The sequence below is a fragment of the Dendrobates tinctorius genome, unplaced genomic scaffold, assembly GCF_039654945.1.
Source record: "Dendrobates tinctorius isolate UK_male_01 unplaced genomic scaffold, ASM3965494v1 ptg000063l, whole genome shotgun sequence".
NCBI lineage: Eukaryota > Metazoa > Chordata > Amphibia > Anura > Dendrobatidae > Dendrobates > Dendrobates tinctorius.
Genome location: NW_027361731.1, coordinates 13,561,330 through 13,588,720, shown reverse-complemented (window position 1 = coordinate 13,588,720; position 27,391 = coordinate 13,561,330). Strand labels below are relative to the sequence as shown.

The 27,391-nt window shown below is 46.3% G+C and overlaps 3 protein-coding genes across 4 annotated transcripts in view; 1 reads left to right on the top strand and 2 right to left on the bottom strand.

Moving 5' to 3' along the window:
* LOC141094286 (uncharacterized) overlaps positions 1 to 17,589 on the bottom strand; it is a 1,055,204-nt gene extending 1,037,615 nt beyond the window's left edge. The window contains exon 1 of the mRNA XM_073580123.1: positions 17,456 to 17,589. The gene's annotated coding sequence lies outside the window, so the exon portion shown is untranslated. The remainder of the gene's footprint in view (positions 1 to 17,455) is intronic.
* The window catches only part of LOC141094192 (uncharacterized), a 580,189-nt gene that overhangs the window by 381,675 nt on the left and 171,123 nt on the right, over positions 1 to 27,391 (top strand). The window lies entirely within an intron of this gene.
* Positions 1 to 27,391, bottom strand: part of LOC141093938 (uncharacterized) — a 111,510-nt gene that overhangs the window by 30,318 nt on the left and 53,801 nt on the right. Inside the window, 3 exon segments of the mRNA XM_073579619.1 lie at positions 7,219 to 7,316; positions 7,400 to 7,523; positions 7,606 to 7,779. Of these exon segments, the coding sequence (XP_073435720.1) occupies positions 7,219 to 7,316; positions 7,400 to 7,523; positions 7,606 to 7,779 (396 nt within the window).

Here is a 27,391-nt window from a genome sequence, read left to right as displayed (position 1 = left end):
AGTCGGCCAAACGCTTGAATCCTAGACAGGCTAGACGGGCCTCATTTTTCACGCGTTTTAATTTTGTGGTCTCTTTTCTTCCGGGCACTAAGAATGTTAAGGCAGACGCCCTTTCTAGGAATTTCTTTGCTGATTCTCTTATTGTGACTGAGCCTACTACTATCCTAGGTGAGGGGGTAGTTCTTTCTGCCATTTCGCCCGATTTGAGACGCGCCCTGGAGGAATTTCAGGAGGATAGGCCTGAGCGTTGTCCTATGGGATGACTGTATGTTCCTGACCAGTGGAGAAAGAGTGATGTCTGAAGTCCATTGCTCCGCATTGGCTGGTCATCCAGGTATTTTTGGTACCAAAGATTTGTTGAGTCGGTCGTTTTGGTGGCCTGCCTTGTCTCGTGATGTCAGGAATTTTGTACAGTCCTGTGGAACTTGTTCTCGGTCTAAACCCTGTTCTCATTCTAGTGGGTTGCTGATGCCCCTGTCGGTGCCCAAGAGGCCATGGACCCATATCTCAATGGATTTTATTTCTGATCTTCCTGTCTCTCAGAGAATGACTGTTATCTGGGTGATTTGTGATTATCGAAGATGGTACATCTTGTACGACTCCCAAAGTTGCCATCTTCTGCTGAGTTGGTACCCTTGTTTTTACAACAGGTGGTTCGGTTACATGGGATTCCTGAGAACATTGTGTCCGATAGAGGGGTCCAGTTTGTTTCCAGATTCTGGAAAGCCTTTTGTTCCAATCTGGGAATTCAGTTATCCTTCTCCGCGTTTCATCCCCAGACCAATGGGCAAACTGAAAGAACAAACCAGATCCTGGAGTCTTATTTAAGATGTTTTATATCTGCTGATCAAGATGATCGGGTCTCATTTTTGTCCTTGGCCGAATTTGCGCTGAACAATAGAGCTAGTTCTGCCACTTTGAAATCACCCTTTTCTGTAATTTTGGGTTTCATCCTTGATTCTCTTCAGGGCAAGTGGAATCTACGTCCTGCCCAGGTGTGGACACTGTGGTTGTGAGAATGCTGCAGATATGGGACCAAGTGGTGGATAAGTTGTCACTCTCTCAGGAAAAGGCCCAGCGTTTTTCCAACTGGCATAGGACCATTGGTCCCCGGTTTAAAGTTTGTGATATGGTTTGGTTGTCGTCTAAGAATATTCCTATGAAGGTTGCATCTCCAAAATTTAAGCCAAGATTTATTGGACCTTATAAGATTTTGGAGATTCTTAATCCGGTTTCTTTTCGATTGGCTCTTCCAGTTACGTTCAAAATCCACAACGTATTTCACAAGTCACTGTTGAAGAGGTTTGTTGAGCCAGTAGTTTCTGTGGCGGCACCTCCTGACCCTGTATTGGTTAAAGGCAATGTGGAATATGAGGTAGAGAAAATATTGGATTCTCGTTTGGTTAGATGGAGACTCCAGTATTTGGTCAAATGGAAGGGTTATGGCCAGGAGGATAATTCTTGGGTCTCTGCCTCTGATATTCATGCCAATGAATTGGTTCGTGCTTTTCACCGGGCCCATCCTGATCGGCCTGGTGGCATGGATGAGGGTTCGGTGACCCCTCCTCAAGGGGGGGGGTACTGTTGTTAACTCATTTTCTGCTCCACCAATTGAGAGTTCTCTTTCCGTTCTCCCTCTGGTGGTGACAGGAGGTAGTGAGGTTGGTTTAATTGGTAGTGATCTGCCACCTGATGAGGAGGATAACGATTGGATCTCTGGAGTATCAGACTGGATATAAGACAGCCGACGCCCTAACCTGGTGCTGGTGATTCAGTCTGCTTCTCAGGTCTTGGACTTCAGCTCTGTTCCAGTCTTCTCAAGTTAAGTTTGTTTTTGCTATTGTTCACACTTGCTCTTGTTGGTCAATTCAGTTTTTTGTGTTCAGCCAGCCCCTGCTGGGATTGTGCTGAATTTCCACTCCTATTTATCTGTACTTGCCTTTTGGGCCCTTATTAGATTGGCCTCTTTTTGCCCTGCATCAGAATATTTCAGAGTGCTGATATAGTGGGAGATGTCTAGTGACTTCAGGGTTAATTTTGCTATCAGAAGTATTGGACAGTATTTTGGTAGGGTTTTTGGTAGATTGCAGACAGTGTCTTCCTTTCTAGTTAGTCGGGCCCCATCGTTTGCTCAGCCTATTTTTCTGCCTTTGTTTGTGTTTTCATCTTGTTTCACCATCAATACATGTGGGGGGCTGTCTTTCCTTTGGGGTCTGCTCTGGGGCAGTTAGTTTTCCTCTTTTCCTGTTTTAGGCTTATGTAGCTCTCCGGTTGTGACGAGGCGTCTAGGATCATCGTAGGTACGCTCCACGACTGCTGCTAGTTGTGTGGCAAGATCAGGGTTCTGCAATCTGCATAGTTACCAACCTCTCTGGTTTTCTGAGACTTGGCTTGTGTTGTTTTTTCCTCCTCGGTGACCCATTCATAACACTTACTTATCCCTATTTGACTCATCACGTTGAAATTGTTCTTCTATGTGCCCATGTAGCTCAGAATGGGGGCTCTCACACAGCCCCTGACACAGTATGATGGCCACCACAGCAACTCACACAGTATTATGGCCAGAACAGCCTACTACACAAAATGAGCGCCCTCACTTAGTACGGAGGACCTTACAGTCCACCACAACCCCCCGATCAGTTTAATGGCCCCCATTAGCCACCCACTCAGTATGTGACCCTCCCACAGCCCTACACTTAATAACAGATGCCCTCACAATTCGTGATAAAAAAAAAAAAGCACACACTACTAACCCAACCTCGTTCAAGACGTACGCTGCTCCGGTCTGTGCAATGTTAGAGGTTTCATACTACAGGTCTGATGTAGTGACATCATTGTACCTGCAGTGCACGGAGTTTCAGGCTCACAGGCAAAGGCTGAATGATTTATCAGAAGCTTACAAATCCCTGATTCATTATTCTATTCAATGGTATCACCGTTATAGGAATATGGAAATCGCTGAAATTGTGATGATGGGAAAGGAGAAGGTGCCTTTGGCTTGTTGTGGATGTATATAAACAGATGGTAACAATGATACTGCTGAATAATTGACACAGTCATTACCTTACCCTATCCCGTACCTAAACAAAGCTGATACTGCCTAGCCAGAAAGGTTAGAACCATAAGGAATGACAATGGCGCCCTCGCTCAACTGTGGCTGCCATTGAGAAGCTCTAGTGAACCCTGATAAACATAGCAAAAAAATTCACTGATACATTAAATAGGACCAGATATCCCTCAAGGTATATATACAGGAAAGGGTATGGTACTCAGAGAATCTATTTAATTGCCTTGTAATGTTTTCATTTCCTGTTCTGTCCAGATGTCACCGTATCCCAGAATTCCAAGCGAAGGAAGTTCACTGACCGCTATATTGGGACACCCAAGTAATGGGTGTCTCAATATGGAAAGTGCTGTTGGTACCAACCTATTTGGCGGTACCACCAGCCGAACACTGTCGCACCACACACACCGCGCCTCTTGGCCGGTACCACCATCGGAATACCGTTGCACTGCGCCTGTGCGAATTCCACACAGGCACAGTGAATCATTCGGCTGGTCCCGGCGGCAGATGCGTGACATGTCTACAGGCAGAGGAAGCCGGTCACATTAAAGGGGTTATCCCACGAACGAAAGTTCATTTTAAAAATTGTCAGTGTCTGACCATGTACGAACTAGAAGCAGAAATATCTACAGGTAACTATGACATAGTGGGAATAACCGAGACACGGTTAGATGAAAGCTATGACCGGGCAGGTAACTTACAGGGTGTTTAGAAAGGATCGTAAAAAGGGGAGGGGTTTGTCTTTATGTAAAGTCTTATCTAAAGTCCACTTTAAGGGAGGATATTAGCGAAGGGAATGAGGATGTCGAGTCCATATGGGTCGAAATAAATGGAGGGAAAAATAGCAACAAAATTCTCATTGGGGTCTGTTACAAACCCCCAAATTTAACAGAAATCATGGAAAATCTACTAGTAAGGCAGATAGATGAAGCTGCAACCCACAATGAGGTCCTTGTTATGGGGAACTTTAACTACCCGGAAATTAACTGGGAAACAGAAACCTGCGAAACCCATAAAGGCAACAGGCTTCTGCTAATAGCCAAGAATAATTATCTTTCACAATTGGTGCAGAATCCAACCAGAGGAGCCGCACTTTACACCTAATACTATCTAAAAGACCTGACAGAATAACAAATCTGCAGGTTGTCGGGGATCTAGAAAATAGCGACCACAATATTGTACAGTTTCACTTGTCTTTCGCTAGGGGACTTGTCAGGGGGTCACAAACACTGAACTTTAGGAAGGCAAAGTCTGACCAACTTAGAGATGCCCTTAATCTGGGTGACTGGGACAATGGCCTCAGAAATAAGGATACAGAAAATAAATGGGAAATGTTTAAGAACATCCTTAATAGGCACTGTAAGCGGTTTATACCTTGTGGGAATAAAATGACAAGAAATCGTAAAAACCCAATGTGGCTAAACAAAGTAGTAAGAGGAGCAATTAACAGCAAAAAGAAAGCATTTACACTACTAAAGCAGGATGGCACCGCTGAAGCTCTAAAAAAACTATAGGGAGAAAAATACTTTATCTAAAAAACTAATTAAAGCTGCCAAAAAGGAAACAGAGAAGCACATTGCTAAGGAGTAAAACTAATCTCAAGCTGTTCTTCAACTATATCAATAGTAAAAGAATCAAAAGTGAAAGTGTAGGTCCCTTAACAAATTGTGAGGAAAGTATGGTTGTAGATGACGAGGAAAAAGCTAATATATTAAACACCTTCTCCACAGTATTCATGGTGGAAAATGAAATGCTAGGTGAAATGCCGAGAGACAAAGAAAACCCTATATTAAGGGTCACCAATCTAACCCAAGAAGAGGTGCAAAACCGGCTAAATAAGATTAAAATAGATAAATCTCCGGGTCCGGATGGCGTACACCCACGAGTACTAAGAGAACTAAGTAATGTAATAGACAAACCATTATTCTTTATATTTAGATTCTATAGTGATAGAGTCTGTTCCACAGGACTGACGCATAGCAAATGTGGTACCAAGTGAACCTGGAAATTATAGGCCAGTAAGTCTAAACTCTATTGTTGGCAAAATATTTGAAGGGTTTCTGAGGGATGTTATTCTGGATTATCTCACGGACAATAACTGTTTGGCCATGTGCACACATTGAGTATTTGATTAATTTTTTACCCCAGTATTTGCAAGCCAAAACGAGGAGTGGAATGGTCAGAGGAAAAGCATAGCAAACATTTGCACCACTTCTGCATTTTTCACCCACTCTTGGTTTCGGCTTACAAATACATAGGTAAAAAAAACTCACCAAATACTGAATGTGTGAACATGGCCTTTAACGCCATATCAGCATGGGTTTATGAGGAATCGCTCCTGTCAAACCAATCTAATCAGTTTTTATGAAGAGGTAAGCTATAGACTGGACCAAGGTGAGTCATTGGATGTGGTATATCTTGATTTTTCCAAAGCGTTTGATACTGTGCCACACAAGAGGTTGGTACACAGAATGAGAATGCTGGGTCTGGGGGAAAATGTGTGTAAATGGGTAACTGGCTTAGTGATAGAAAGCAGAGGGTGGTTATAAATGGTATAGTCTCTAACTGGGTCGCTGTGACCAGTGGGAACCGCAGGGGTCGGTGTTGGGATCTATTCTCTTCAACATATTTATTAACGATCTGGTTGAAGGTTTGCACAGTAAAATATTGATATTTGCAGATGATACAAAACTATGTAAAGCAGTCAATACAAGAGAAGATAGTATTCTGCTACAGATGGATCTGGATAAGTTGGGAACTTGGGCCGAAAGGTGGCAGATGCGGTTTAACAATGATAAATGTAATGTTATACACATGGGAAGAAGGAATCAATATCACCATTACACACTGAACGGTAAATCACTGGGTAAATCTGACATGGAGAAGGACTCTGGGATTCTATTTAATGATAAACTTACCTGGAGCAGCCAGTGCCAGGCAGCGGCTGCCAAGGGAAACAGGATCATGGGGTGCATTAAAAGAGGTCTGGATACACATGATGAGAGCATTATACTGCCTCTGTGCAAATCTCTAGTTAGACCACACATGGAGTACTGTGTACAGTTTTGGGCACCGGTGCTCAGGAAGGATATAATGGAACTAGAGCGGGTACAAAGGAGGGCAACAAAATTAATAAAGGGGATGGGGGAACTACAGTTCCCAGAGAGATTAGCAAAATTAGGATTATTTAGTCTAGAAAAAAGACGACTGAGGGGCGATCTAATAACCATATATAAGTATATAAGGGGACAATACAAATATCTCTCCGAGGATCTGTTTATACCAAGGAAGGTGACGGTCACAAAGGGGCATTCTCTGGGTCTGGAGGAGAGAAAGTTTTTCCACCAACACAGAAGAGGATTCTTTACTGTTAGGGCAGTGAGAATCTGGAATTCCTTGCCTGAGGATGTGGTGATGGCGAACTCAGTCGAGGGGTTCAAGAGAGGCCTGGATGTCTTCCTGGAGCGTAACAATATTGTATCTTACAGTTATTAGGTTCTGTAGAAGGACGTAGATCTGGGGATTTATTCTGACGCATTAAAGGCTGAACTGGATGGACAAATGGCTTTTTTCGGCCTCGCTATGTTACAGTATAACCTGTATAATCTATAAAGTATATAATGTATATAGACTGCTGTGTATATCCGCAGTATCACCTGTATAATGTATATAGGCTGCTGTGTGTATCCACAGTATCACCTGTATAATGTATACTGTATATAGCAGGGCAGCACGGTGGCTCAGTGGTTAGCACTGCAGCCTTGCAGCGCTGGGGTCCTGGGTTCAAATCCCACCAAGGACAACATCAGTAAGGAGTTTGTACGTTCTCCCCATGTGTGGCTTTCCTCCGGGTACTCTGGTTTCCTTCCACATTCTTAAGACATACTGATAGGGTATGTCTAGATTGTGAGCCTCAATGGGGACAGTGCTGATAATGTTTGTAAAGCGCTGTGGAATTAATAGCGCTATATAAATGAGTAAAATAAATAAAATAAAAAATAAATATAGAAGTCACAGAATCACCTATATAATACCCTCTAATTCTCGTTCTCATTGCACAAGTATAAAACATATAATACTGGTGGATAAAACAAGACCTTCACAGCCGTCTACACATCATAGGGGAGATCTCATGACACCTTCTCTCCATCTACCTGATGATCCTGAGGAACATTGGGATCTTCTTGGTTACAGTCCTGTGGAAGAAGAGGACGGGGACATCTCTCTGGTGTTGTCCTCTTACTGGGTAGATCTGGAGGAAACACATACAGGGACTGAATTCATTCTTTACATACAGATAATTATAGGCCGTGTGTATTTAGTCCTGTCTATTACCTGGTGATGTGAGGGGCTGGGGAACCTCCATCATGACGTCCTTGTACAGATCTTTGTGTCCTTCTAAATACTCCCACTCCTCCATGAAGAAATAGACGGCAACATCCTGACACCTTATGGAAACCTGACACATACAATGATACCGTCATCCCCCGATCCCTTCATAGCGTTACTGTATAATGTCCCAGCATTCCCAGCAGTGTCACCTCTCCAGTCAGCAGCTCCATCATCTTGTAGAGGAGTTCTAGGATCTTCTGGTCATTGATCTCCTCACGTATTAAGGGGTGAGGTGGAGGCTCTGTGATTGGGCTCAGGGGTCTTCCCCATCCCTCAGACACAGGGTCCTGACAGCGCTCACTAGAGGTCTTCTTCACTACTGTGTAATCCTGGTTATGGAGAGACACATTAATAAATCTCAGTACAGTCATTTCCAGAGTCCTCACCTCTCCAGTTCTGTCCGTTATTCCCATAGATAAGAATGACGTAATGTGACGTCATCAGAATCTCTCACCTCTCCAGTAAGCCGGAAGAGGATCTCTAGGGTGAGGGGTAACATCATCTCCACCATGTTGTCTATGTCCGTATCCATCTTTGATTTGTAAAAATTTGTAAATCAGGAAAATTCTCTTATGTAGAAGATCTTCACTGAGAGGATCCGATATTGTAGAGATCTGAATGAGAAGATGAGCCAATGTAACATCATAAAAATCCTGTGTAATAATACAATTACTGGAGATAATAAGGGAAACATATGAGATTTATTATTTTACAGTATTTAGTTTCCTTCTTTACATCTACTAATAAAACCTATATATTTTAGGCCACAGACAACAAGCAGTTTCTTCCTCGGAGTCGGCAGCTGAATACGTTTCTCATAGACTCATCTTCCATAACGCTAATTCTCGTCTCATTACCGGCACTGGAATCGGCATTAGCAATACTGCGGGAGATATTCATTACATGTGACATGAGAAATAACTACTTCATGATGAGGACGACATCTTCATCAAAATATCCAGGATGGTGCAAAATTACAGTCTCACCCTTCAGCTGAATCACCGAGATAAGAGCAGCTGCAACTGACACAGCACGAATCACAGCCATCCCCGGAAAAAGCCAGCGGTGAAACGCGCGTTGGGGTGGGGAGCTGCCACTGGGTTCATTATCAGGTATTTTCATTACTTCTATTGATTTTTTCTGAATCTATGTGTTTCCCTTTTGACTAAATATGCGATCACTGCACTGTGGGATTCTGGGTGCCATTTTTTTCGACCATTGTGTCTTTATTATATATTGCTATTGATCTTTGCTGGCCTCTCATGTGTTTCCCTTTTCATTATTTAGTTCATATGCTAGCGCTGCATTTTGGGAATCTGGATGCCATTTTTTCATTAATAGTTTCTGTGCCTTTAAATGGTCTTTCCTTTATATTTAATAGTATGCTTATGTAGCAACTGGAGGATCAATTTTATTAGGCTGTTTCATTGCTTTTTTCTCAGTTATATTGACAGATACCCATTTGTAATCATGAAGTTTCAGGTTATGTAAAATCTTATTGGTGGCTCTCTTTTTTTCCAAGATATTTACTGGTTTTTTAATTGTGCTTTTTAATTCTTTTCTAATAAACTGTACTTTGGATCACTTCTATTTTTCTGTTGATTATTATCATCGGATTATGAGATATATTGGTTTATTTGGAGTGCTAGTCCCATATGTTCTCTGGATTTTTTGTTAATTTATTCACCACACAACTGTTGAGTGGGTCTGGATCGCTGACTTTTGTGAGGTTCCTGGGAACTTTGACTACTGCACCAACCTCATGAGCGGTGATCAGGCTATTATCAGCGTAACCATCCCGCTGCTGTGTCTCTTGAAACAATCTCTGCATAATCTCAGCTTTGAGTGCCCAGGATATTGTTATGGAGACAGATTTCACAATGAGTGATACTACCCAGTCCATCCAATATTCTGAGGCAACATTGGGTGATGAGAAGGAAAGTGAGGCAGATGAGGAGGGAGAGGACTTGTTTTTCTGTGCTACCGAGGGGACTCCTAATGCTACAGAGGGGACAACCAACCAAAGTTTCACATCTGTGCAGCCGGGATGAGCTGGAGAGGAGGAGGTGGCGAGTCAACATGAGGAGAGGATAGGTACTGTTGCTATTGTTGGGGACACAGAACATTTGCCTTTTTGCAGCTTGGCTCACATGGCACAGTTCATGTGTAAGTGTCTGCGGCAAGACCCTCGCGTGATACACATTTTATCCAACAACCAATACTGGTTGGCCACCTTTCTCGATCCTACTGTACAAGGAGAAATTTCCTTCTCTCCTTTTGGAGTCACCAAAGAGTTTTACAATGGAATCGTTCAAGAGGGCCGTTCCAGATCAGTTGCTGGGACATCACCCTCAGACAATGCTTGTGGCAGAGGTAGCAGCTGCTTCTAACACCAAAAAATAACGGGGAGAGACACGAGCACCAGGTCCAACAAAGGAGGGGGGAAAGGGGGGGAGGGGGGATTACAAAGGAGGGGGGAAAATGTGCACAAATTGGGCAATTTTCAATAAACCAGCACAACAGCAAGGGCTATCTGTGCCTGTAACATTGCCAATGAGTGACCTTACGTAAATCCTTTCTGACGCTTCAGTTCCCTTTAATTATTGGGTGTCTAAGCTGAACACTTGGCCCGACCTCTCATACACCTTGGAGGTGCTGGCCTGCACGGCTGCTAGTGTGATGTCAGAGCGTGTTTTCAGTACCGCAGGATCAATCATCGCTGATAGGCGCATACACCTCTCCACGGAAAATGCAGACAGACTTACTGATTAAATTCAACAAGGACTGGATATCTCCATAGTTTGCAATCCCTCCAGATGACAGCAAGCCAACCTAAATTCACCCAAAATGCTGATTCATGCCACTGCTGTTAACGTCAACCCCTTTCCATAAAAACCTGTTTCCTTCCTTAGTCAACCATGAGTCAGCCCATAGGGCTAATTTTTACAAACCCTATGCACATTGTGCGGTGGACAAACCAGGACAGTTTTCCTACTCCAGCCTAACTACTATTTGTGATTGTAGGTCCTTTGGGATAGTGGCTTCCTGCGTAAACCAAGACTCAGCCCATAGGGCCAATTTTTACAAACCCTATGCACATTGTGCAGTGGACAAACCAGGACAGTTTTCCTACTCCAGCCTAACTACTATTTGTGATTGTAGGTCCTTGGGATAGTGGCTTCCTGCGTCAACCAAGACTCGGCCCATAGGGCCAATTTTTACAAACCCTATGCACATTGTGCAGTGGACAAATCTTGAATGTAGAGTGGTCCTACCAAACTAATATTTGCCATGGGAGACCCTTGTGACAGGTTGTCCCACATTGTGAGTGAGATAGTGGCTACATATTCAATAGAAGTCTAGGTTTGGTAGTTGTTCTTGTGTATCTGTAAAAGTGGCGTAATACTGCAACAAACTTATTCCCAGAAACCATATGTGAGACAGAAATACATGCAGGCATATTCTCCAGGCTCTTCCCATTGTGTTTCATCACTTTACCATCCATTTCAGCCTTTTCCTCAGTCCCCCAGACCCCTTTGTAGGGTCCAGCAGAAAATTACTCGCATTTCCCATTGACTTGCATTGTACTCGCGATTTTTACAAAGTACTCGTTACGAGTATAGCGATTACAAATAGTACGGTACTCACTCATCGCTACTCATGCGCTAAAGGACTGATAATGTCCATCAACTAGCGTGCATGTCCGGAAGGAACAAGCTTTATACTGAAACGTCAGATAAACTGATTGCCACCGCTCCACTCGTACCCAAGACTGCACATGCCCGTAGTTATGGTCATTATTTGCTTTTGCGCATGCTTGGATATGTGCATTCCAAACCGGAGCACATCCCGGTCTCCTATCTGCGACTGCGCATGTCCAGAAGCATGCATTTTTGACGCAGGAGCACATAATGAACTTGGATTGCATTCCACCAATATAGAAAAGTCCCTTCTCCGAGATCAGAGTGATGAGATCTACTTTATCACTACATAAAATATGGGATGATGACCCACAGTATATTACTATATGGTCAAATGTGCTCAATATTATATAATTAGACATACGAAAGGATCACCACACTTATATTATTTATTAATTAACATGTGGGATATAACCCGATAAGAAATAATTCTGATATAGACGCTCAGATATCTCGATGAAGTACAACAATATGTGAACCCCCTTAACAGGGACCTGAGTAGCAATGGGTAGAGTATAAAATCCAAAAATGTAATCCAGAATGGGGCTGTATTCACACAAAACAGGAGTAGGAAATTTGTTCATTGAGTCCCTTAGGGGCTCGTGAATCCTGTCTAAAATCCTCTCGTTTTTCCTTTTTGAGGACACATCTATTGTGATCACCTCCTCTCACACTGGGTGTAACCACCTCAATGATACAAAAAGAGATGTCTCCGGTGTCACCTTGATGTACACTGTTCATGTGTCTCACTAATGGGGTGTCCCGACCATGGAGTATATCACCCAAATGCTCCACCACCCTCCTCCTAAACTTCCTCTTCATCTTACCTACATAATCTAGGGGACAAGTGCTTGTGGCGATATATAAAAGTCCTGAGGCTTAACAGAAAAATCCCTCTGGAAAAAGGTTTTACCTGTGGAGGAACTAGAGAAAGATTTACATGGTCTCATCCAATTACATGTACAACATTCTTCACATCTAAAGAAACCGCAGATTCTTCTACCCTAGCCAAGTCCCCTTGGGTGCAGGTTATTGTGTGAGTAGATCCCACAGCACCCCTCAGGTCCGGGTCAGCCACAAGTATATATGAGGATATTAAAGATACAGTCACTCTGATTGTTGTAAATTCCTATAACTTGTTATCCCATCTTTTTCTTGGTCTCTTTGTCAGGTTTAGAGGCATACGTCTGTGTCTCCCGCTTTCCTGCTAACGATCCCAAATGTACTATGGGTACCCTTTTCCCCTGATTCTGGTGTTCATGTCTATTGCTTGTATAATAGAATAATAATAAATCTTATTTCTATGACGCCGAAATATTCCGCAGCACTTTACATTTCAGAGGGACTTGTACAGACGATAGACATTACAGCATAACAATAATCACATAGATCATAACAGATACCAAGAGGAATGAGGGCCCTGCTCGCAAGCTTACAATCTATGAGGATAAAGGTAGACACGAAAGGTGGGTGGTAACAGTTGCCCTGATTATTTGGACCAGCCATAGTGTTAAGTGTGTAACAGTACAGACACAGAAGGCTAGTAGATACATAAAGCATGTGGGAACATGATGCGGGGAACCTGGTTATGGTAAAACTAGGGATAGTTAGGTTAATGTGTTGAGGTGATAGGCCAGTCTGAATAAATGCGTTTTCAGGGCACGTTTAAAATTGTAGGGATTGGGGACTAATTGTATTGACCTGGGAAGTGCATTCCAAAGAATTGGTGCAGCACGTGTATAGTCTTGGAAGCGGGAGTGGGAGGTTCTGATTATTGAGGATGCTAACCTCAGGTCATCAGCAGAACAGAGGGCACAGGTAGGGTGGTAGACTGAAATGAGGGAGGAAATGTAGGGTGGTGCTGAGTCATGGAGAGCTTTGTGGGTGAGGGTAATAAGTTTGTACTGGATTCTGGAGTGGATGGGTAGCCAGTGTAATGACTGGCACAAGGTAGAGGCATCGGTGTAACGATTGGCAAGGAATATGATCCTGGCTGCAGCATTCAAGACAGATTGGAGGGGGGAGACCAATTAGAAGGGAGTTACAATAGTCCAGACGAGAACGAATAAGAGAAACAGTAAGAGTTTTGCGGAGTCAAAAGTAAGAAAAGGTCGAATTCTAGAAGTGTTTTTGTGGTACAGATAACAAGAGCGAGCCAGTGATCGATTGTGGAGGGCGAATGAAAGTTCAGAGTCAAGTATAACCCCAAGACAGCGGGCATGTTGTTGGGGAGTAATAGTGGAACCACACACGGAAATAGCAATGTCGGGTATAGGTACATTAGTAGCGGGAGGAAACACAAGGAGTTCAGTCTTTGACAGGTTCAGTTTCAGATATAGTGAGTGTAATGTAAGAGATGTATGTTAAGTAACGCATGATTTTGTTGGAACCTTCTAGAATCTCCCATTACCACTCTTCTGATGACATTGTAGACTGTCAGGTTTTGCAGCATCCTCCCTTTGCCCCTCCTTAGCAGCTGTGTGTGTATGCTGGTCTGCCTGCATTTGGGTAACAGGACACTGTCCATTTCCTGTTGAGAATGTTAATTAGGTAAGGGAAAGGATTCCTTTGTCCTGGCCAAGAAGCTGGATACAGATATAGGAAATATTAAAAGAAGCCTAGCATGCACTGCGCTCGTGCCAGAGATGTAATAATTACATTTCTGTGATCTGAGTGGACCTGGCTTCGCTACGGTGGCTCTTGCGAAGTTCTCGGACCTCCAGAAACTGAGATATGGATTGCTCCCAAATGGAGTGTCCTATCTAGTGCATATTTGATGGTGTCTTGTTGGGTTCGATGAACTACAACCAATGATACCATATATGTGTTTATATGAGCTTTTCTCGTCTAGATATAGTTAGTATAAGTTTTGTAGCCAAATCATAACTTAGAGAAAGGGGGGTGGAACCTCCCCAGCTGGCCTCTTTTGCTGAGGTCACACAGCAAAGACCATAAGGGATGCGAGGGTAGAATGAGCCAGTTGTAGCTGGAGATTTGATGCTGACAAGACGTGCAGATGTCTTGGGATGTCTGCCCCTCCCCCGAGCCACATGGTCTGCCTAATACCAACTAAGCACATGTAAGTGTACTTTCTGTCTTTTCATCCATGTTATTTTTATATATTTGTACTGTACATATTTAATGTCTCAACTTTATAACAACTTTTATCTATGTAATCACTGCCCATTTGGGGAATAAATGATAAAATTATTCAGTCTGCCTTCATGCTCTAAGAAACGAGCTATGCGCCTTTTTTAGATAATTACGCTACTGTTTGGGTTGGCTTCGAACCCCTCCATTAAGTCTATAACTTAAGTGGAGAAACCAGGAGCTGGTGGCAGCGTGGTGTGTGCGGTTGGTTAGGCTAGTTGGCAGTCCGGTAGGGTCTTATATTGCTGAATGAGGGGCTGCGGCCACAGCATTGATAATTCCCTTACTGCAGTAGTCTAATTGCCCGTGCACAACAAGCAGCCCGTCCGGCGACTAATTGTCCCAGGTGCAGTTCCCTGACTGACCTGAGGGTAAGGGGGGCACCGGAGAGCTGCGAGTTCCAAAGTGGAACGGAGAAAGTGGGATATACATAAATCCCCGCAGTTCTTGGAAGGTTGTTAGCAGTGGTGGGGCATCCAAAATAACCACCCTGCGGTAAATTGTTAAGAGCGAGATTAGTTTGCTGTGTATTTTTGTCACATGGTGCCAGTGGTGTGATAACTAAGATAAGCCCCCACTATGCTTGTGATAGCCGTGCGCCGGCAGTGCGTCACGTCTCTCCGTCGTATGACATACCGGTGTCAGTGGTGGGATTGTGACATATTGGTGGCACAGGCTGTCCGTTCGTCACAATTTGGTGGCAGCGGTGGGATTCGTCACAGTGAGGTCATGATGTTAGACACAGCGTTTAGACAATCGCTGGTGTTTTTTTTAGAAAGGCTGGCGTGAAGTCAGGAGAAGAAGCATATAATTGAGTGTCATTAGCATAGAGATGGTACTGGAAACCAAATCTACTGATTGTTTGACCAATAGGTGACATTAGAACAGTTACTTCTCAGCTGTAAAGATTGACCCTTGGATATTCCAATTTTTAGGAGAATGGGCTGGTGGCTATTCCACCTCGATAGTTTATTAATGCGCTTGTAGGTTTATAGTAGATGCAACTGTTAATAATTACCGTAACCTCCGATATAAATCTCAGACTCACTCTATTAATGTTGAGTTCCCTGACAAATTCAAGGGATTGTACACTTTTCCCTGATCAGATGATAAAAATGTCATCAATATATCTATACCATACCCCAATATATGGATGCCACCACATATGATCATCCCTGAATACTGTGCTTTCCCCCCCATCAGCCCAGGAATAGGACAACATTTGAGGGGGCACAGGGGCTCCCATCGCAATACCCCTGAGCTGGTGGAAGTATTTCCTGTCAAAAAGAAAGAAGTTAGGAGTAAGAGTGAATTGTAGAAGATCCTCTACGAAGTCATTATGTCTATTACATTATTAATCTCGATTTCAGGAAATGTCTTACTCCTCTGATACCATCCTTATGCGGTATATTACTGTACAAAGCCTTGAAATCTAGAGAGACCTGCTCCCCCCTACATGCATTGTATTCCTGCTCAAGGGTATACATGTAGGGAAGCAGGCAAAGCAAAAACCATTTTCTAGAGGGATTAATCCAACCGTAAAACCTCAGGACTTATTTCAACTTATTCCACAGGCGGTACTGTGGGAACATTATACTGTGTGTGGTGGGATGGTGGTACTGTGGGAACATTATACTGTGTGTGGTGGGATGGTGATACTGTGGGAACATTATACTGTATGTGGCGGCATGGTGGTACTGTGGGAACATTACACTGTGTGTGGGGGGATGGTGATACTGTGGGAACATTATACTGTATGTGGGGGCATGGTGGTACTGTGGGAACATTATACTGTGTGTGGTGGGATGGTGGTACTGTGGGAACATTATACTGTGTGTGGGGGGATGGTGATACTGTGGGAACATTATACTATGTGTGGGGGCATGGTGGTACTGTGTGAACATTATACTGTGTGTGGTGGGATGGTGGTACTGTGGGAACATTATACTGTGTGTGGTGGGATGGTGGTACTGTGGGAACATTATACTGTGTGTGGTGGGATGGTGGTACTGTGGGAACATTATACTGTGTGTGGGGGGATGGTGATACTGTGGGAACATTATACTATGTGTGGGGGCATGGTGGTACTGTGAGAACATTATATTGTCTGTGGTGGGATGGTCGTACTGTGGGAACATTACACTGTGTGTGGTGGGATGGTGGTACTGTGGGAACATTATACTGTCTGTGGTGGGATGGTCGTACTGTGGGAACATTATACTGTCTGTGGTGGGATGGTGGTACTGTGGGAACATTATACTGTATGTGGTGGGATGGTGGTACTGTGGGAACATTATACTGTGTGTGGTGGGATGGTGGTACTGTGAGAACATTATACTGTGTGTGGTGGGATGGTGGTACTGTGGGAACATTATACTGTATGTGGGGGCATGGTGGTACTGTGGGAACATTACACTGTGTGTGGGGGGATGGTGATACTGTGGGAACATTATACTGTATGTGGGGGCATGGTGGTACTGTGGGAACATTATACTGTGTGTGGGGGGATGGTGATACTGTGGGAACATTATACTATGCGTGGGGGCATGGTGGTACTGTGGGAACATTATACTGTGTGTGGGGGGATGGTGATACTGTGGGAACATTATACTATGTGTGGGAGCATGCTGGTACTGTGGGAATATTATACTGTCTGTGGTGGGATGGTCGTACTGTGGGAATATTATACTGTGTGGGAGGCATCATAAATAAGGGGCATTACATGGTGTGGGGGCCAAGAAAGGGGCCCTGTACTATGAGAACAATCAGTTTCTTCCCTTCCTGTCTTCCATAGTTGGGTCGTATGCATCTATTACAGGAAACAGAACAAAAGCCTTGATTCTTAAAAAGTGGCAACAAAAACCCCAAAATAGTCTCAGGGCTGAAAGGGTTAATGTCCCCAGCATTCAGTAATGGGGAATCTCCAGCACCGACCTCCACCCGCAGAGCCACACTCCACACAGAGAATAATGGAGCCTCCAGCATCTACCTCCACCCGCAGAGCCGCACTCCACATAGAGAATAATGGAGCCACCAGCACCGACCTCCACCCGCAGAGCCGCACTCCACATAGAGAATAATGGAGCCTCCAGCACCGACCTCCACCCGCACTCCCCATAGAGAATAATGGAGCTTCCTGCACTGAACTCCACCCGCAGAGCCGCACTCCACATAGAGAATAATGGAGCCTCCGGCACCGACCTCCACCCACAGAGCCGCACTCCACATAGAGAATAATGGAGCCTCCGGCACCGACCTTCACCCGCAGAGCCGCACTCCACATAGAGAATAATGGAGCCTCCAGCACCGACCTCCACCCGCAGAGCCGCACTCCACATAGAGAATAATGGAGCCTCCAGCACCGACCTCCACCCGCAGAGCCGCACTCCACATAGAGAATGATGGAGCCTCCAGCACCGACCTCCACCCGCAGAGCCGCACTCCACATAGTGAATAATGGAGCCTCCGGCACCGACCTCCATCCGCAGAGCCGCACTCCACATAGAGAATAATGGAGCCTCCAGCACCGACCTCTACCCGCAGAGCCGCACTCCACATAGAGAATAATGGAGCCTCCTGCACCGACCTCCACCCGCAGAGCCGCACTCCACATAGAGAATAATGGAGCCTCCGGCACCGACCTCCACCCGCAGAGCCGCACTCCACATAGAGAATAATGGAGCCTCCGGCACCGACCTCCACCCGCAGAGCAGCACTCCACATAGAGAATAATGGAGCCTCCAGCACCGACCTCCACCCGCACTCCACATAGAGAATAATGGAGCCTCCAGCACCGACCTCCACCCGCAGAGCCGCACTCCACATAGAGAATAATGGAGCCTCCGGCACCGACCTCCACCCGCAGAGCCGCACTCCACATAGTGAATAATGGAGCCTCCGGCACCGACCTCCACCCGCAGAGCCGCACTCCACATAGAGAATAATGGAGCCTTCAGCACCGACCTCCACCCGCAGAGCCGCACTCCACATAGAGAATACTGGAGCCTCCGGCACCGACCTCCACCCGCAGAGCCGCACTCCACATAGAGAATAATGGAGCCTCCTGCACCGACCTCCACCCGCAGAGCCGCACTCCACATAGAGAATAATGGAGCCTCCAGCACCGACCTCCACCCGCACTCCACATAGAGAATAATGGAGCCTCCAGCACCTACCTCCACCCGCACTCCACATAGAGAATAATGGAGCCTCCGGCACCGACCTTCACCCGCAGAGCCGCACTCCACATAGAGAATAATGGAGCCTCCGGCACCGACCTCCACCTGCAGAGCCGCACTCCACATAGAGAATAATGGAGCCTCCGGCACCTACTTCCACCCGCAGAGCCGCACTCCACATAGAGAATAATGGAGCCTCCAGCACCGACCTCCACCCGCAGAGCCGCACTCCACAGAGAATAATGGAGCCTCCGGCACCGACCTCCACCCGCAGAGCCGCACTCCACATAGAGAATAATGGAGCCTCCTGCACCGACCTCCACCCGCAGAGCCGCACTCCACATAGACAATAATGGAGCCTCCAGCACCGACCTCCACCCGCAGAGCCGCCCTCAACATAGAGAATAATGGAGCCTCCAGCACCGACCTCCACCCGCACTCCACATAGAGAATAATGGAGCTTCCAGCACTGACCTCCACCAGCAGAGCCACACTCCACATAGAGAATAATGGAGCCTCCGGCACCGACCTCCACCCGCAGAGCCGCACTCCACATAGAGAATAATGGAGCCTGCAGCACCGACCTCCACCCGCAGAGCCGCACTCCACATAGAGAATAATGGAGCCTCCGGCACCGACCTCCACCCACAGAGCAGCACTCCACATAGAGAATAATGGAGCCTCCAGCACCGACCTCCACCCGCACTCCACATAGAGAATAATGGAGCCTCCAGCACCGACCTCCACCCGCAGAGCCGCACTCCACATAGAGAATAATGGAGCCTCCGGCACCGACCTCCACCCGCAGAGCCGCACTCCACATAGAGAATAATGGAGCCTCCGGCACCGACCTCCACCCACAGAGCCGCACTCCACATAGAGAATAATGGGGCCTCCGGCACCGACCTCCACCCGCAGAGCCACACTCCACATAGAGAATAATGGAGCCTCCGGCACCGACCTTCACCCGCAGAGCCGCACTCCACATAGAGAATAATGGAGCCTCCAGCACCGACCTCCACCCGCAGAGCCGCACTCCACATAGAGAATAATGGAGCCTCCAGCACCGACCTCCACCCGCAGAGCCACACTCCACATAGAGAATAATGGAGCCTCCAGCACCGCCCTCCACCCGCAGAGACGCACTCCACATAGAGAATAATGGAGCCTCCAGCACCGACCTCCACCCGCAGAGCCGCACTCCACATAGAGAATAATGGAGCCTCCAGCACCGACCTCCACCCGCAGAGCCGCACTCCACATAGAGAATGGAGCCTCCTGCACCGACCTCCACCCGCAGAGCCGCACTCCACATAGAGAATAATGGAGCCTCCGGCACCGACCTCCACCCGCAGAGCCGCACTCCACATAGAGAATAATGGAGCCTCCGGCACCGACCTCCACCAGCAGAGCCGCACTCCACATAGAGAATAATGGAGCCTCCAGCACCGACCTCCACCCGCAGAGCCACACTCCACATAGAGAATAATGGAGCCTCCTGCACCGACCTCCACCCGCAGAGCCGCACTCCACATAGAGAATAATGGAGCCTCCAGCACCGACCTCCACCCGCAGAGCCGCACTCCACATAGAGAATAATGGAGCCTCCAGCACCGACCTCCACCCGCAGAGCCGCACTCCACATAGAGAATAATGGAGCCTCCTGCACCGACCTCCACCCGCAGAGCCGCACTCCACATAGAGAATAATGGAGCCTCCGGCACCGACCTCCACCCGCAGAGCCGCACTCCACATAGAGAATAATGGAGCCTCCAGCACCGACCTCCACCCGCAGAGCCGCACTCCACATAGAGAATAATGGAGCCTCCAGCACCGACCTCCACCCGCAGAGCCGCACTCCACATAGAGAATAATGGAGCCTCCTGCACCGACCTCCACCCGCAGAGCCGCACTCCACATAGAGAATAATGGAGCCTCCAGCACCGACCTCCACCCGCAGAGCCGCACTCCACATAGAGAATAATGGAGCCTCCAGCACCGACCTCCACCCGCAGAGCCGCACTCCACATAGAGAATAATGGAGCCTCCTGCACCGACCTCCACCCGCAGAGCCGCACTCCACATAGAGAATAATGGAGCCTCCGGCACCGACCTCCACCCGCAGAGCCGCACTCCACATAGAGAATAATGGAGCCTCCAGCACCGACCTCCACCCGCAGAGCCGCACTCCACATAGAGAATAAAGGAGCCTCCAGCACCGACCTCCACCCGCAGAGCCGCACTCCACATAGAGAATAATGGAGCCTCCGGCACCGACCTCCACCCGCAGAGCCGCACTCCACATAGAGAATAATGGAGCCTCCAGCACCGACCTCCACCCGCAGAGCCGCACTCCACATAGAGAATAATGGAGCCTCCAGCACCGACCTCCACCCGCAGAGCCGCACTCCACATAGAGAATAATGGAGCCTCCAGCACCGACCTCCACCCGCAGAGCCGCACTCCACATATATGGCTGCTCTGTGCGCACAGGACCTGTGATGAGGTCACAGGAGGGGAGGAGTCAGGGGTCACATGATCAGGGGCCTCAGTGTGTGCAGGATTCTGCTGTGCTGGTTGTCATGGTGCTGGATGAGGGGAAGTTTCTGTGTGGGGTCAGGAGGGGTTTACAGAGTGCATGGAGCAGAGCTGTGTGTGTATGAGGTGTTCGTAGCGGAGCCGTGTTCAGTAATAAGGAATTTCCAGCACCTACCTCCACCCGTAGAGCCATACACCTTATATACAGTCACTTGTAAAAGTTTGGGCACCCCTATTAATGATAACCTTTTTTCTTTATAACAATTTTGGTTTCTGCAACAGCTATTTCAGTTTCATATATCTAATAACTGATGGACTCAGTTATATTTCTGGACTCAAATGAGGTTTATTGTACTAACAGAAAATATGCAATCTGCATTTAAACAAAATTTGACCGATGCAAAAGTATGGGCACCCTTATCATTTTCTTGATTTGAACACTCCTAACTACTTTTTACTGACTTCCTGAAGCACTAAATTGGTTTTGTAACCTCATTGAGCTTTGAACTTCATAGCCAGGTGTATCAAATCATGAGAAAAGGTATTTAAGGTGGCCACTTGCAAGTAGTTCTCCTATTTGATTCTCCTATGAAGAGTGGCATCATGGGCTCCTCAAAACAACTCTCAAATGATCTGAAAACAAAGATTATTCAACATAGCTTTTCAGGGGAAGGATACAAAAAGTTGTCTCAGAGATTTAACCTGTCAGTTTCCACTGTGAGGAACCTAGTAAGGAAATTGAAGAACACAGGTACAGTTCTTGTTAAGCCCAGAAGTGGCAGGCCAAGAAAAATATCAGAAAGGCAGAGAAGAAGAATGGTGAGAACAGTCAAGGACAATCCACAGACCACCTCCAAAGACCTGCAGCATCACCTTGCTGCAGATGGTGTCACTGTGCATCGGTCAACAATACAGCGCACTTTACACAAGGAGAAGCTGTATGGGAGAGTGATGCGAAAGAAGCCGTTTCTGCAAGCACGCCACAAACAGAGTCGCCTGTGGTATGCAAAAGCACATTTGGACAAGCCAGTTACATTTTGGAAGAAGGTCCTGTGGACTGATGAAACAAAGATTGAGTTGTTTGGTCATACAAAAAGGCGTTATGCATGGAGGCTAAAAAACACAGCATTCCAAGAAAAACACTTGCTACCCACAGTAAAATTTGGTGGAGGTTCCATCATGCTTTGGGGCTGTGTGGCCAATGCCGGCACTGGGAATCTTGTTAAAGTTGAGGGTCGCATGGATTCAACTCAGTATCAGCAGATTCTTGACAATAATGTGCAAGAATCAGTGACGAAGTTGAAGTTACGCAGGGGATGGATATTTCAGCAAGACAATGATTCAAAACACCGCTCCAAATCTACTCAGGCATTCATGCAGAGGAACAATTACAATGTTCTGGAATGGCCATCCCAGTCCCCAGACCTGAATATCATTGAACATCTGTGGGATGATTTGAAGCGGGCTGTCCATGCTCGGCGACCATCAAACTTAACTGAACTGGAATTGTTTTGTAAACAGGAATGGTCACAAATACCTTCATCCAGGATCCAGGAACTCATTAATAGCTACAGGAAGCGACTAGAGGCTGTTATTTTTGCAAAAGGAGGATCTACGAAATATTAATGTCACTTTTATGTTGAGGTGCCCATACTTTTGCATCGGTCAAATTTTGTTTAAATGCAGATTGCACATTTTCTGTTAGTACAATAAACCTCATTTGAATCCAGAAATATAACTGAGTCCATCAGTTATTAGATATATGAAACTGAAATAGCTGTTGCAGAAACCAAAATTGTTATAAAGAAAAAAGGCTAACATTAATAGGGGTGCCCAAACTTTTACGTATGACTGTATGTATAGCGCCCTCGTCCTCACCTATAAAATAGATATGACAGGCTCAAACCCCAACTTAGGTGCTCTGGGAAAAAACAAGACTAAAGTATAGGAGTAACCCCGGCACACTAATAACATGAAAGTAAAGTCTTCTCAACGACAGTCTTTAATTGTTGTGATTTTATTGATTGTGAAAAAAAGGGTGGTGTTACAATCCAAAAAAGGGTGGTGTTACAATCCAACGTTTCAGCTCTACTTCTCGAGCTTTTATCAGGGATATGACTAGATCCTTGGTTTTGAGGTGTGTGTATAAGTGGTATAGGTTTGCCTTTGTAATCCAGCTGCTGGAACGGTACCTATAGTAACCACGATGTGTAGGGTCAGCACGTGACTCCCGTCCTTGTGTCCTAAATCTAGTCAGGTGTGGAGTCTTCCGGCCTCCTCCACACCTGACTAGATTTAGGACACAAGGACGGGAGTCACGTGCTGACCCTACACATCGTGGTTACTATAGGTACCGTTCCAGCAGCTGGATTACAAAGGCAAACCTATACCACTTATACACACACCTCAAAACCAAGGATCTAGTCATATCCCTGATGAAAGCTCGAGAAGTAGAGCTGAAACGTTGGATTGTAACACCACCCTTTTTTGGATTGTAACACCACCCTTTTTTTCACAATCAATAAAATCACAACAATTAAAGACTGTCGTTGAGAAGACTTTACTTTCATGTTATTAGTGTGCCGGGGTTACTCCTATACTCTCGTCCTCACCTATGGCCTCAGGTCCGTTGCTTCGGCGCGGTGCCTGTCGGGGAGGCCGGTCACCTGGGTCCCCTGTCCCTTGTTCCCCATTGTCAGCTCCTCCTGCTGCTTCCGGGGCCCTGCTCGCGCCTCGCAGGTCTCTGAGGGCCCACGCGCACTCACTCCCGGTCTCTTAAAGAGATAGCATGTCGCTTTCAAAATTTGTCTCAACCAATGGCTGAACATCTCGTGTTATTTCAGGCACCTCTGCCCTTAGAGAGGTGCCTGAACTACAAGTGCTTCCTGTTGCCAGTTCTCAGGTTCCTGTACCTGCAAGTTAGAGCTCTGCTACACCCCGCTACTGGTTTGTCTCAGAGTGTTCTACAACTCTTCCCATGCCGTCCGGAACTATGCCAGCATCTCCTCGTGCCTGCAGCTGTCTGCTACCTGCTTCTCCAGCTCATCTGCTGCCGGTTTCGCTGTTATTTGCAGTACCTGCCTGCCAGACTGGTCGAGTCAGCTTCCACGTACCCGGGGTCTAATTGAAGGTAGCACCTTGCGTCTCCCGCACTTTCCATTCTGGTGTTCCGCAGGACGTTTGACGAGCTCAGTCGCACCACTTCGACAGCTTCCTCCCTTCTCCACCTACGCCAGGAGAATCTCACGGTACCCCATACGCTGTTCGGTTCCATACTCTCTCCTCTGAGTTGTCCTGGAATGATGAGGCATTGGTAACTGCCTTCTGGGAAGGTCTGTCTGATAGGATAAATGACAAGCTGGCAGGATGGGGTGTTCCTACATCTTTGATTGACCTGATTTCACTGGCGACCCAGATTGATCTTCAGTTTCAAGAGTGAGTGCTCTAAGGAGGCTAGGCAGGAAAGGAGAACTTTTCGCTCAGTACCCAGTTTTCAAAGGCCTAATGCTGCTTCTTCTCATAATGCTGCTTCTTCCTCAGAGCCCATGCAAGATGACCGGGTGAACTTGGCGAAGCAGCACCAGGAGGTGCACCGCTCTAAGGGGAAGTGTTGCTACTGTGGCAGTTCCAAGCATTTGATCCGCTTCTGTCCTGAGAGGCCGGGAAACTCCAGAGCCTAGGGTCTGTAGGAGAGGCAACCTTGGTCGAAAATCGTTCCTCTCCTTCTTTGGTAATGTCTGTGTCCTTATCCTTTGGCACCGTCAACTTCTTGGAGACTGCTTATCTGGATTCCGGGTCCGCTGGGAATTTCATTCAGCAAGCCGTGGTGGATCGTTTCCAGATTCCTGTCCGGCACCTTCACAGCCCTGTACTGGTTACCTTCGTGGATGGCAAAGCCCTGACCGAGCCAGTTTGTTTCCAGACTGAGCCATTGGAACTTCGGGTAGGTCTGACACACACTGAGAAAATGTTTTTTCTTGTGTTGCCTGGTTCGTCTCACCCTTAGCTTCTAGGTTTACCCTGGCTTCAAGCACACGAGCCTGTGCTAAATTGGAGGATCGGTGAGATTCTGTGCTGGGGAGACTCCTGTTTCAACAAATGTCTCACTTCAGTCCGTCCAGCTCGCTGTTCTGAGCCGCCATCCTCCCTGTGGGGTTTACCATCTTTTTACTGGTCATTTTCTTCGACAAGAAGAGGAGATGTTGCCACCTCACAGGCCGAACTTGGCTGGAGTGTTCATCCAGAAGTTGTCCCCGGCGGGCGCAGATTTCTTTTTCGTCAAGAAGAAGGACGGGTCTCTAAGGCCCTGAATTGATTACAGGAGTTTAAACCAGATCACGGTAAAAAAAAGATATCAAGTGCTACTTATTTCAGAGTTGTTTGAACATCTCAGGGGGGGCCAAAATTTTCACCAAATTGGACCCCAGGAGGGCCTTGTTAAATATTAATTATTGATTTTTGATTTATTCTTATTCTCAATTTTGTACCGAGCACAATGCCTTTCGCTGACATTACTTGTATATATTTAGCTCAGGATAGTTAACACCATATAGAGAGAACATGTTCTCTGTGGGATGTATATAACATGGCCCACAGGAAGAGGGGGTCTCTTGGCTCTTCATTCTCTCCGGACACACTCCAGGGACACTTTACTCTGATACTAGGTTGAATGGACAGATGGTATGTAAGTTAATCACGTGTTGCTTCTGGAGATGCTTTTGACAGAGAGACACCATCGCCAATAGTAATTCAGGATCCCAGGAAAGAAGGGGAACAAACTTTGATATGGACAATGTAACTTTTACCTATTTCATATTTTGCTGCAATGATGCTTTTTGGGGGTACAATCCAATAAACCACTAATTTGTGTATAAGAAACATCGTGACATTTTCTTTAGCGTAAAACATCTGGTAACAAGTTCTGAATAAATATACAAAATAAGTATATTTAACAGACCTACAATCTGATTCGCATACACCAGGGAGATGAGTGGAAGATGGCCTTCAACACCTGAGATGACCATTATGAATACCGGGGTTATGCCGTTCGGGCTCAGCAACGCTTCAGCTGTTTTCCGAGAGTTTGTGAATGATATTTTTAGAGATCTTCTGTATTCTTGTGTTGTTGTCTACTTGGATGACATCTTGATCTACTCTCCAGACCTGGCCACACATCGGAAGAATCGCTGCCAGGTTCTGCAGAGACTTTGGGAGAACAGGCTGTACGCCAAGTTTGAGATGTGTGTCTTCGAGCAGCCTTCTCTGCCCTTCCTCTGTTACATTGTATCGTCCAGTGGTCTGAAGATGGATCCTGAAAAGTTGGCCTCTGTCCTCAAATGGCCTCGGCTGACTGGGCTTAAAGCGATTCAACGGTTCCTGGAATTCGCTATTACGGTCAATTTATTCCACATTTCTCTTCTCGTGTGGCTCTCATCTATGCTCTTACCCAAAAAGGCGCCAGTTCCAAGGATTGGACTCCGGAGGCAGAGGAGGCGTTCACTTCCCTAAAAAAGGCCTTCTCTTCCGCGCCCATGCTCCATCGGCTAATTGCAGACATACGGTTCTTCCTCAAGGTGGATGCTTTCTCCATAGGCGCTGGAACAGTTCTTACTCAGAAATCTTCCTCAGGGTGAATGGTCCCTTGCGTTTTTTTTGTCAAAGGTCTTTTCCGCTTCCGAGAGAAATTATTCCATCGGGGATCTTGAGTTACTGGCCATCAAGCTTGCCCTATAAGAGTAGAGTGTTATGATTAGGTAACCGAGGAGAATAGCCGGGGAATAGGCTAGGCAACCAGATAACCAGAAAGGTTGGTAACTAAGCGGATTGCAGACCCCTAAACTGACAACACAACTAGAATTAGCCGTGGGACGTACCTACGATGCCCTAGACGCCTGGGCACAGCCAAAGAATTAACTAAGCCTAAAGCAAGAAAGGGGAAACCTAAACTGCCCCGGAGTAGAACCCCAAAGGAATAGATAGCCCCTAAACATATTTTGCCGGTGAGACAAGATGAAGCACAAAACGCAGGCAGAAAATAGAGTAAGCAAATGATGGGGCCCAAACTGTCTAGATAGGACAGGAAAGATACTGTCTGCAATCACGCAAAAAACCCTAAGAAAAATCCAACACGTCTGATATGCAAAAATACTGAGGTCACACGACCTCTCCCCCACTAGATCAGAATTCTGGTGTGAACTGGAAGCAAAACAAAAGATACTGATATAGCAGGGGATTAGAAAGACTGACATGAGCTGTGGCATATGGAACGGGGTCCAGCACAGGTCCCAGCAGGGAACCCGGCTGAACTCACAACAGCAAAGCAGAAATCAGAGAAAGGCAAAAACTGGATCAAATTCAAAAAGATTCCA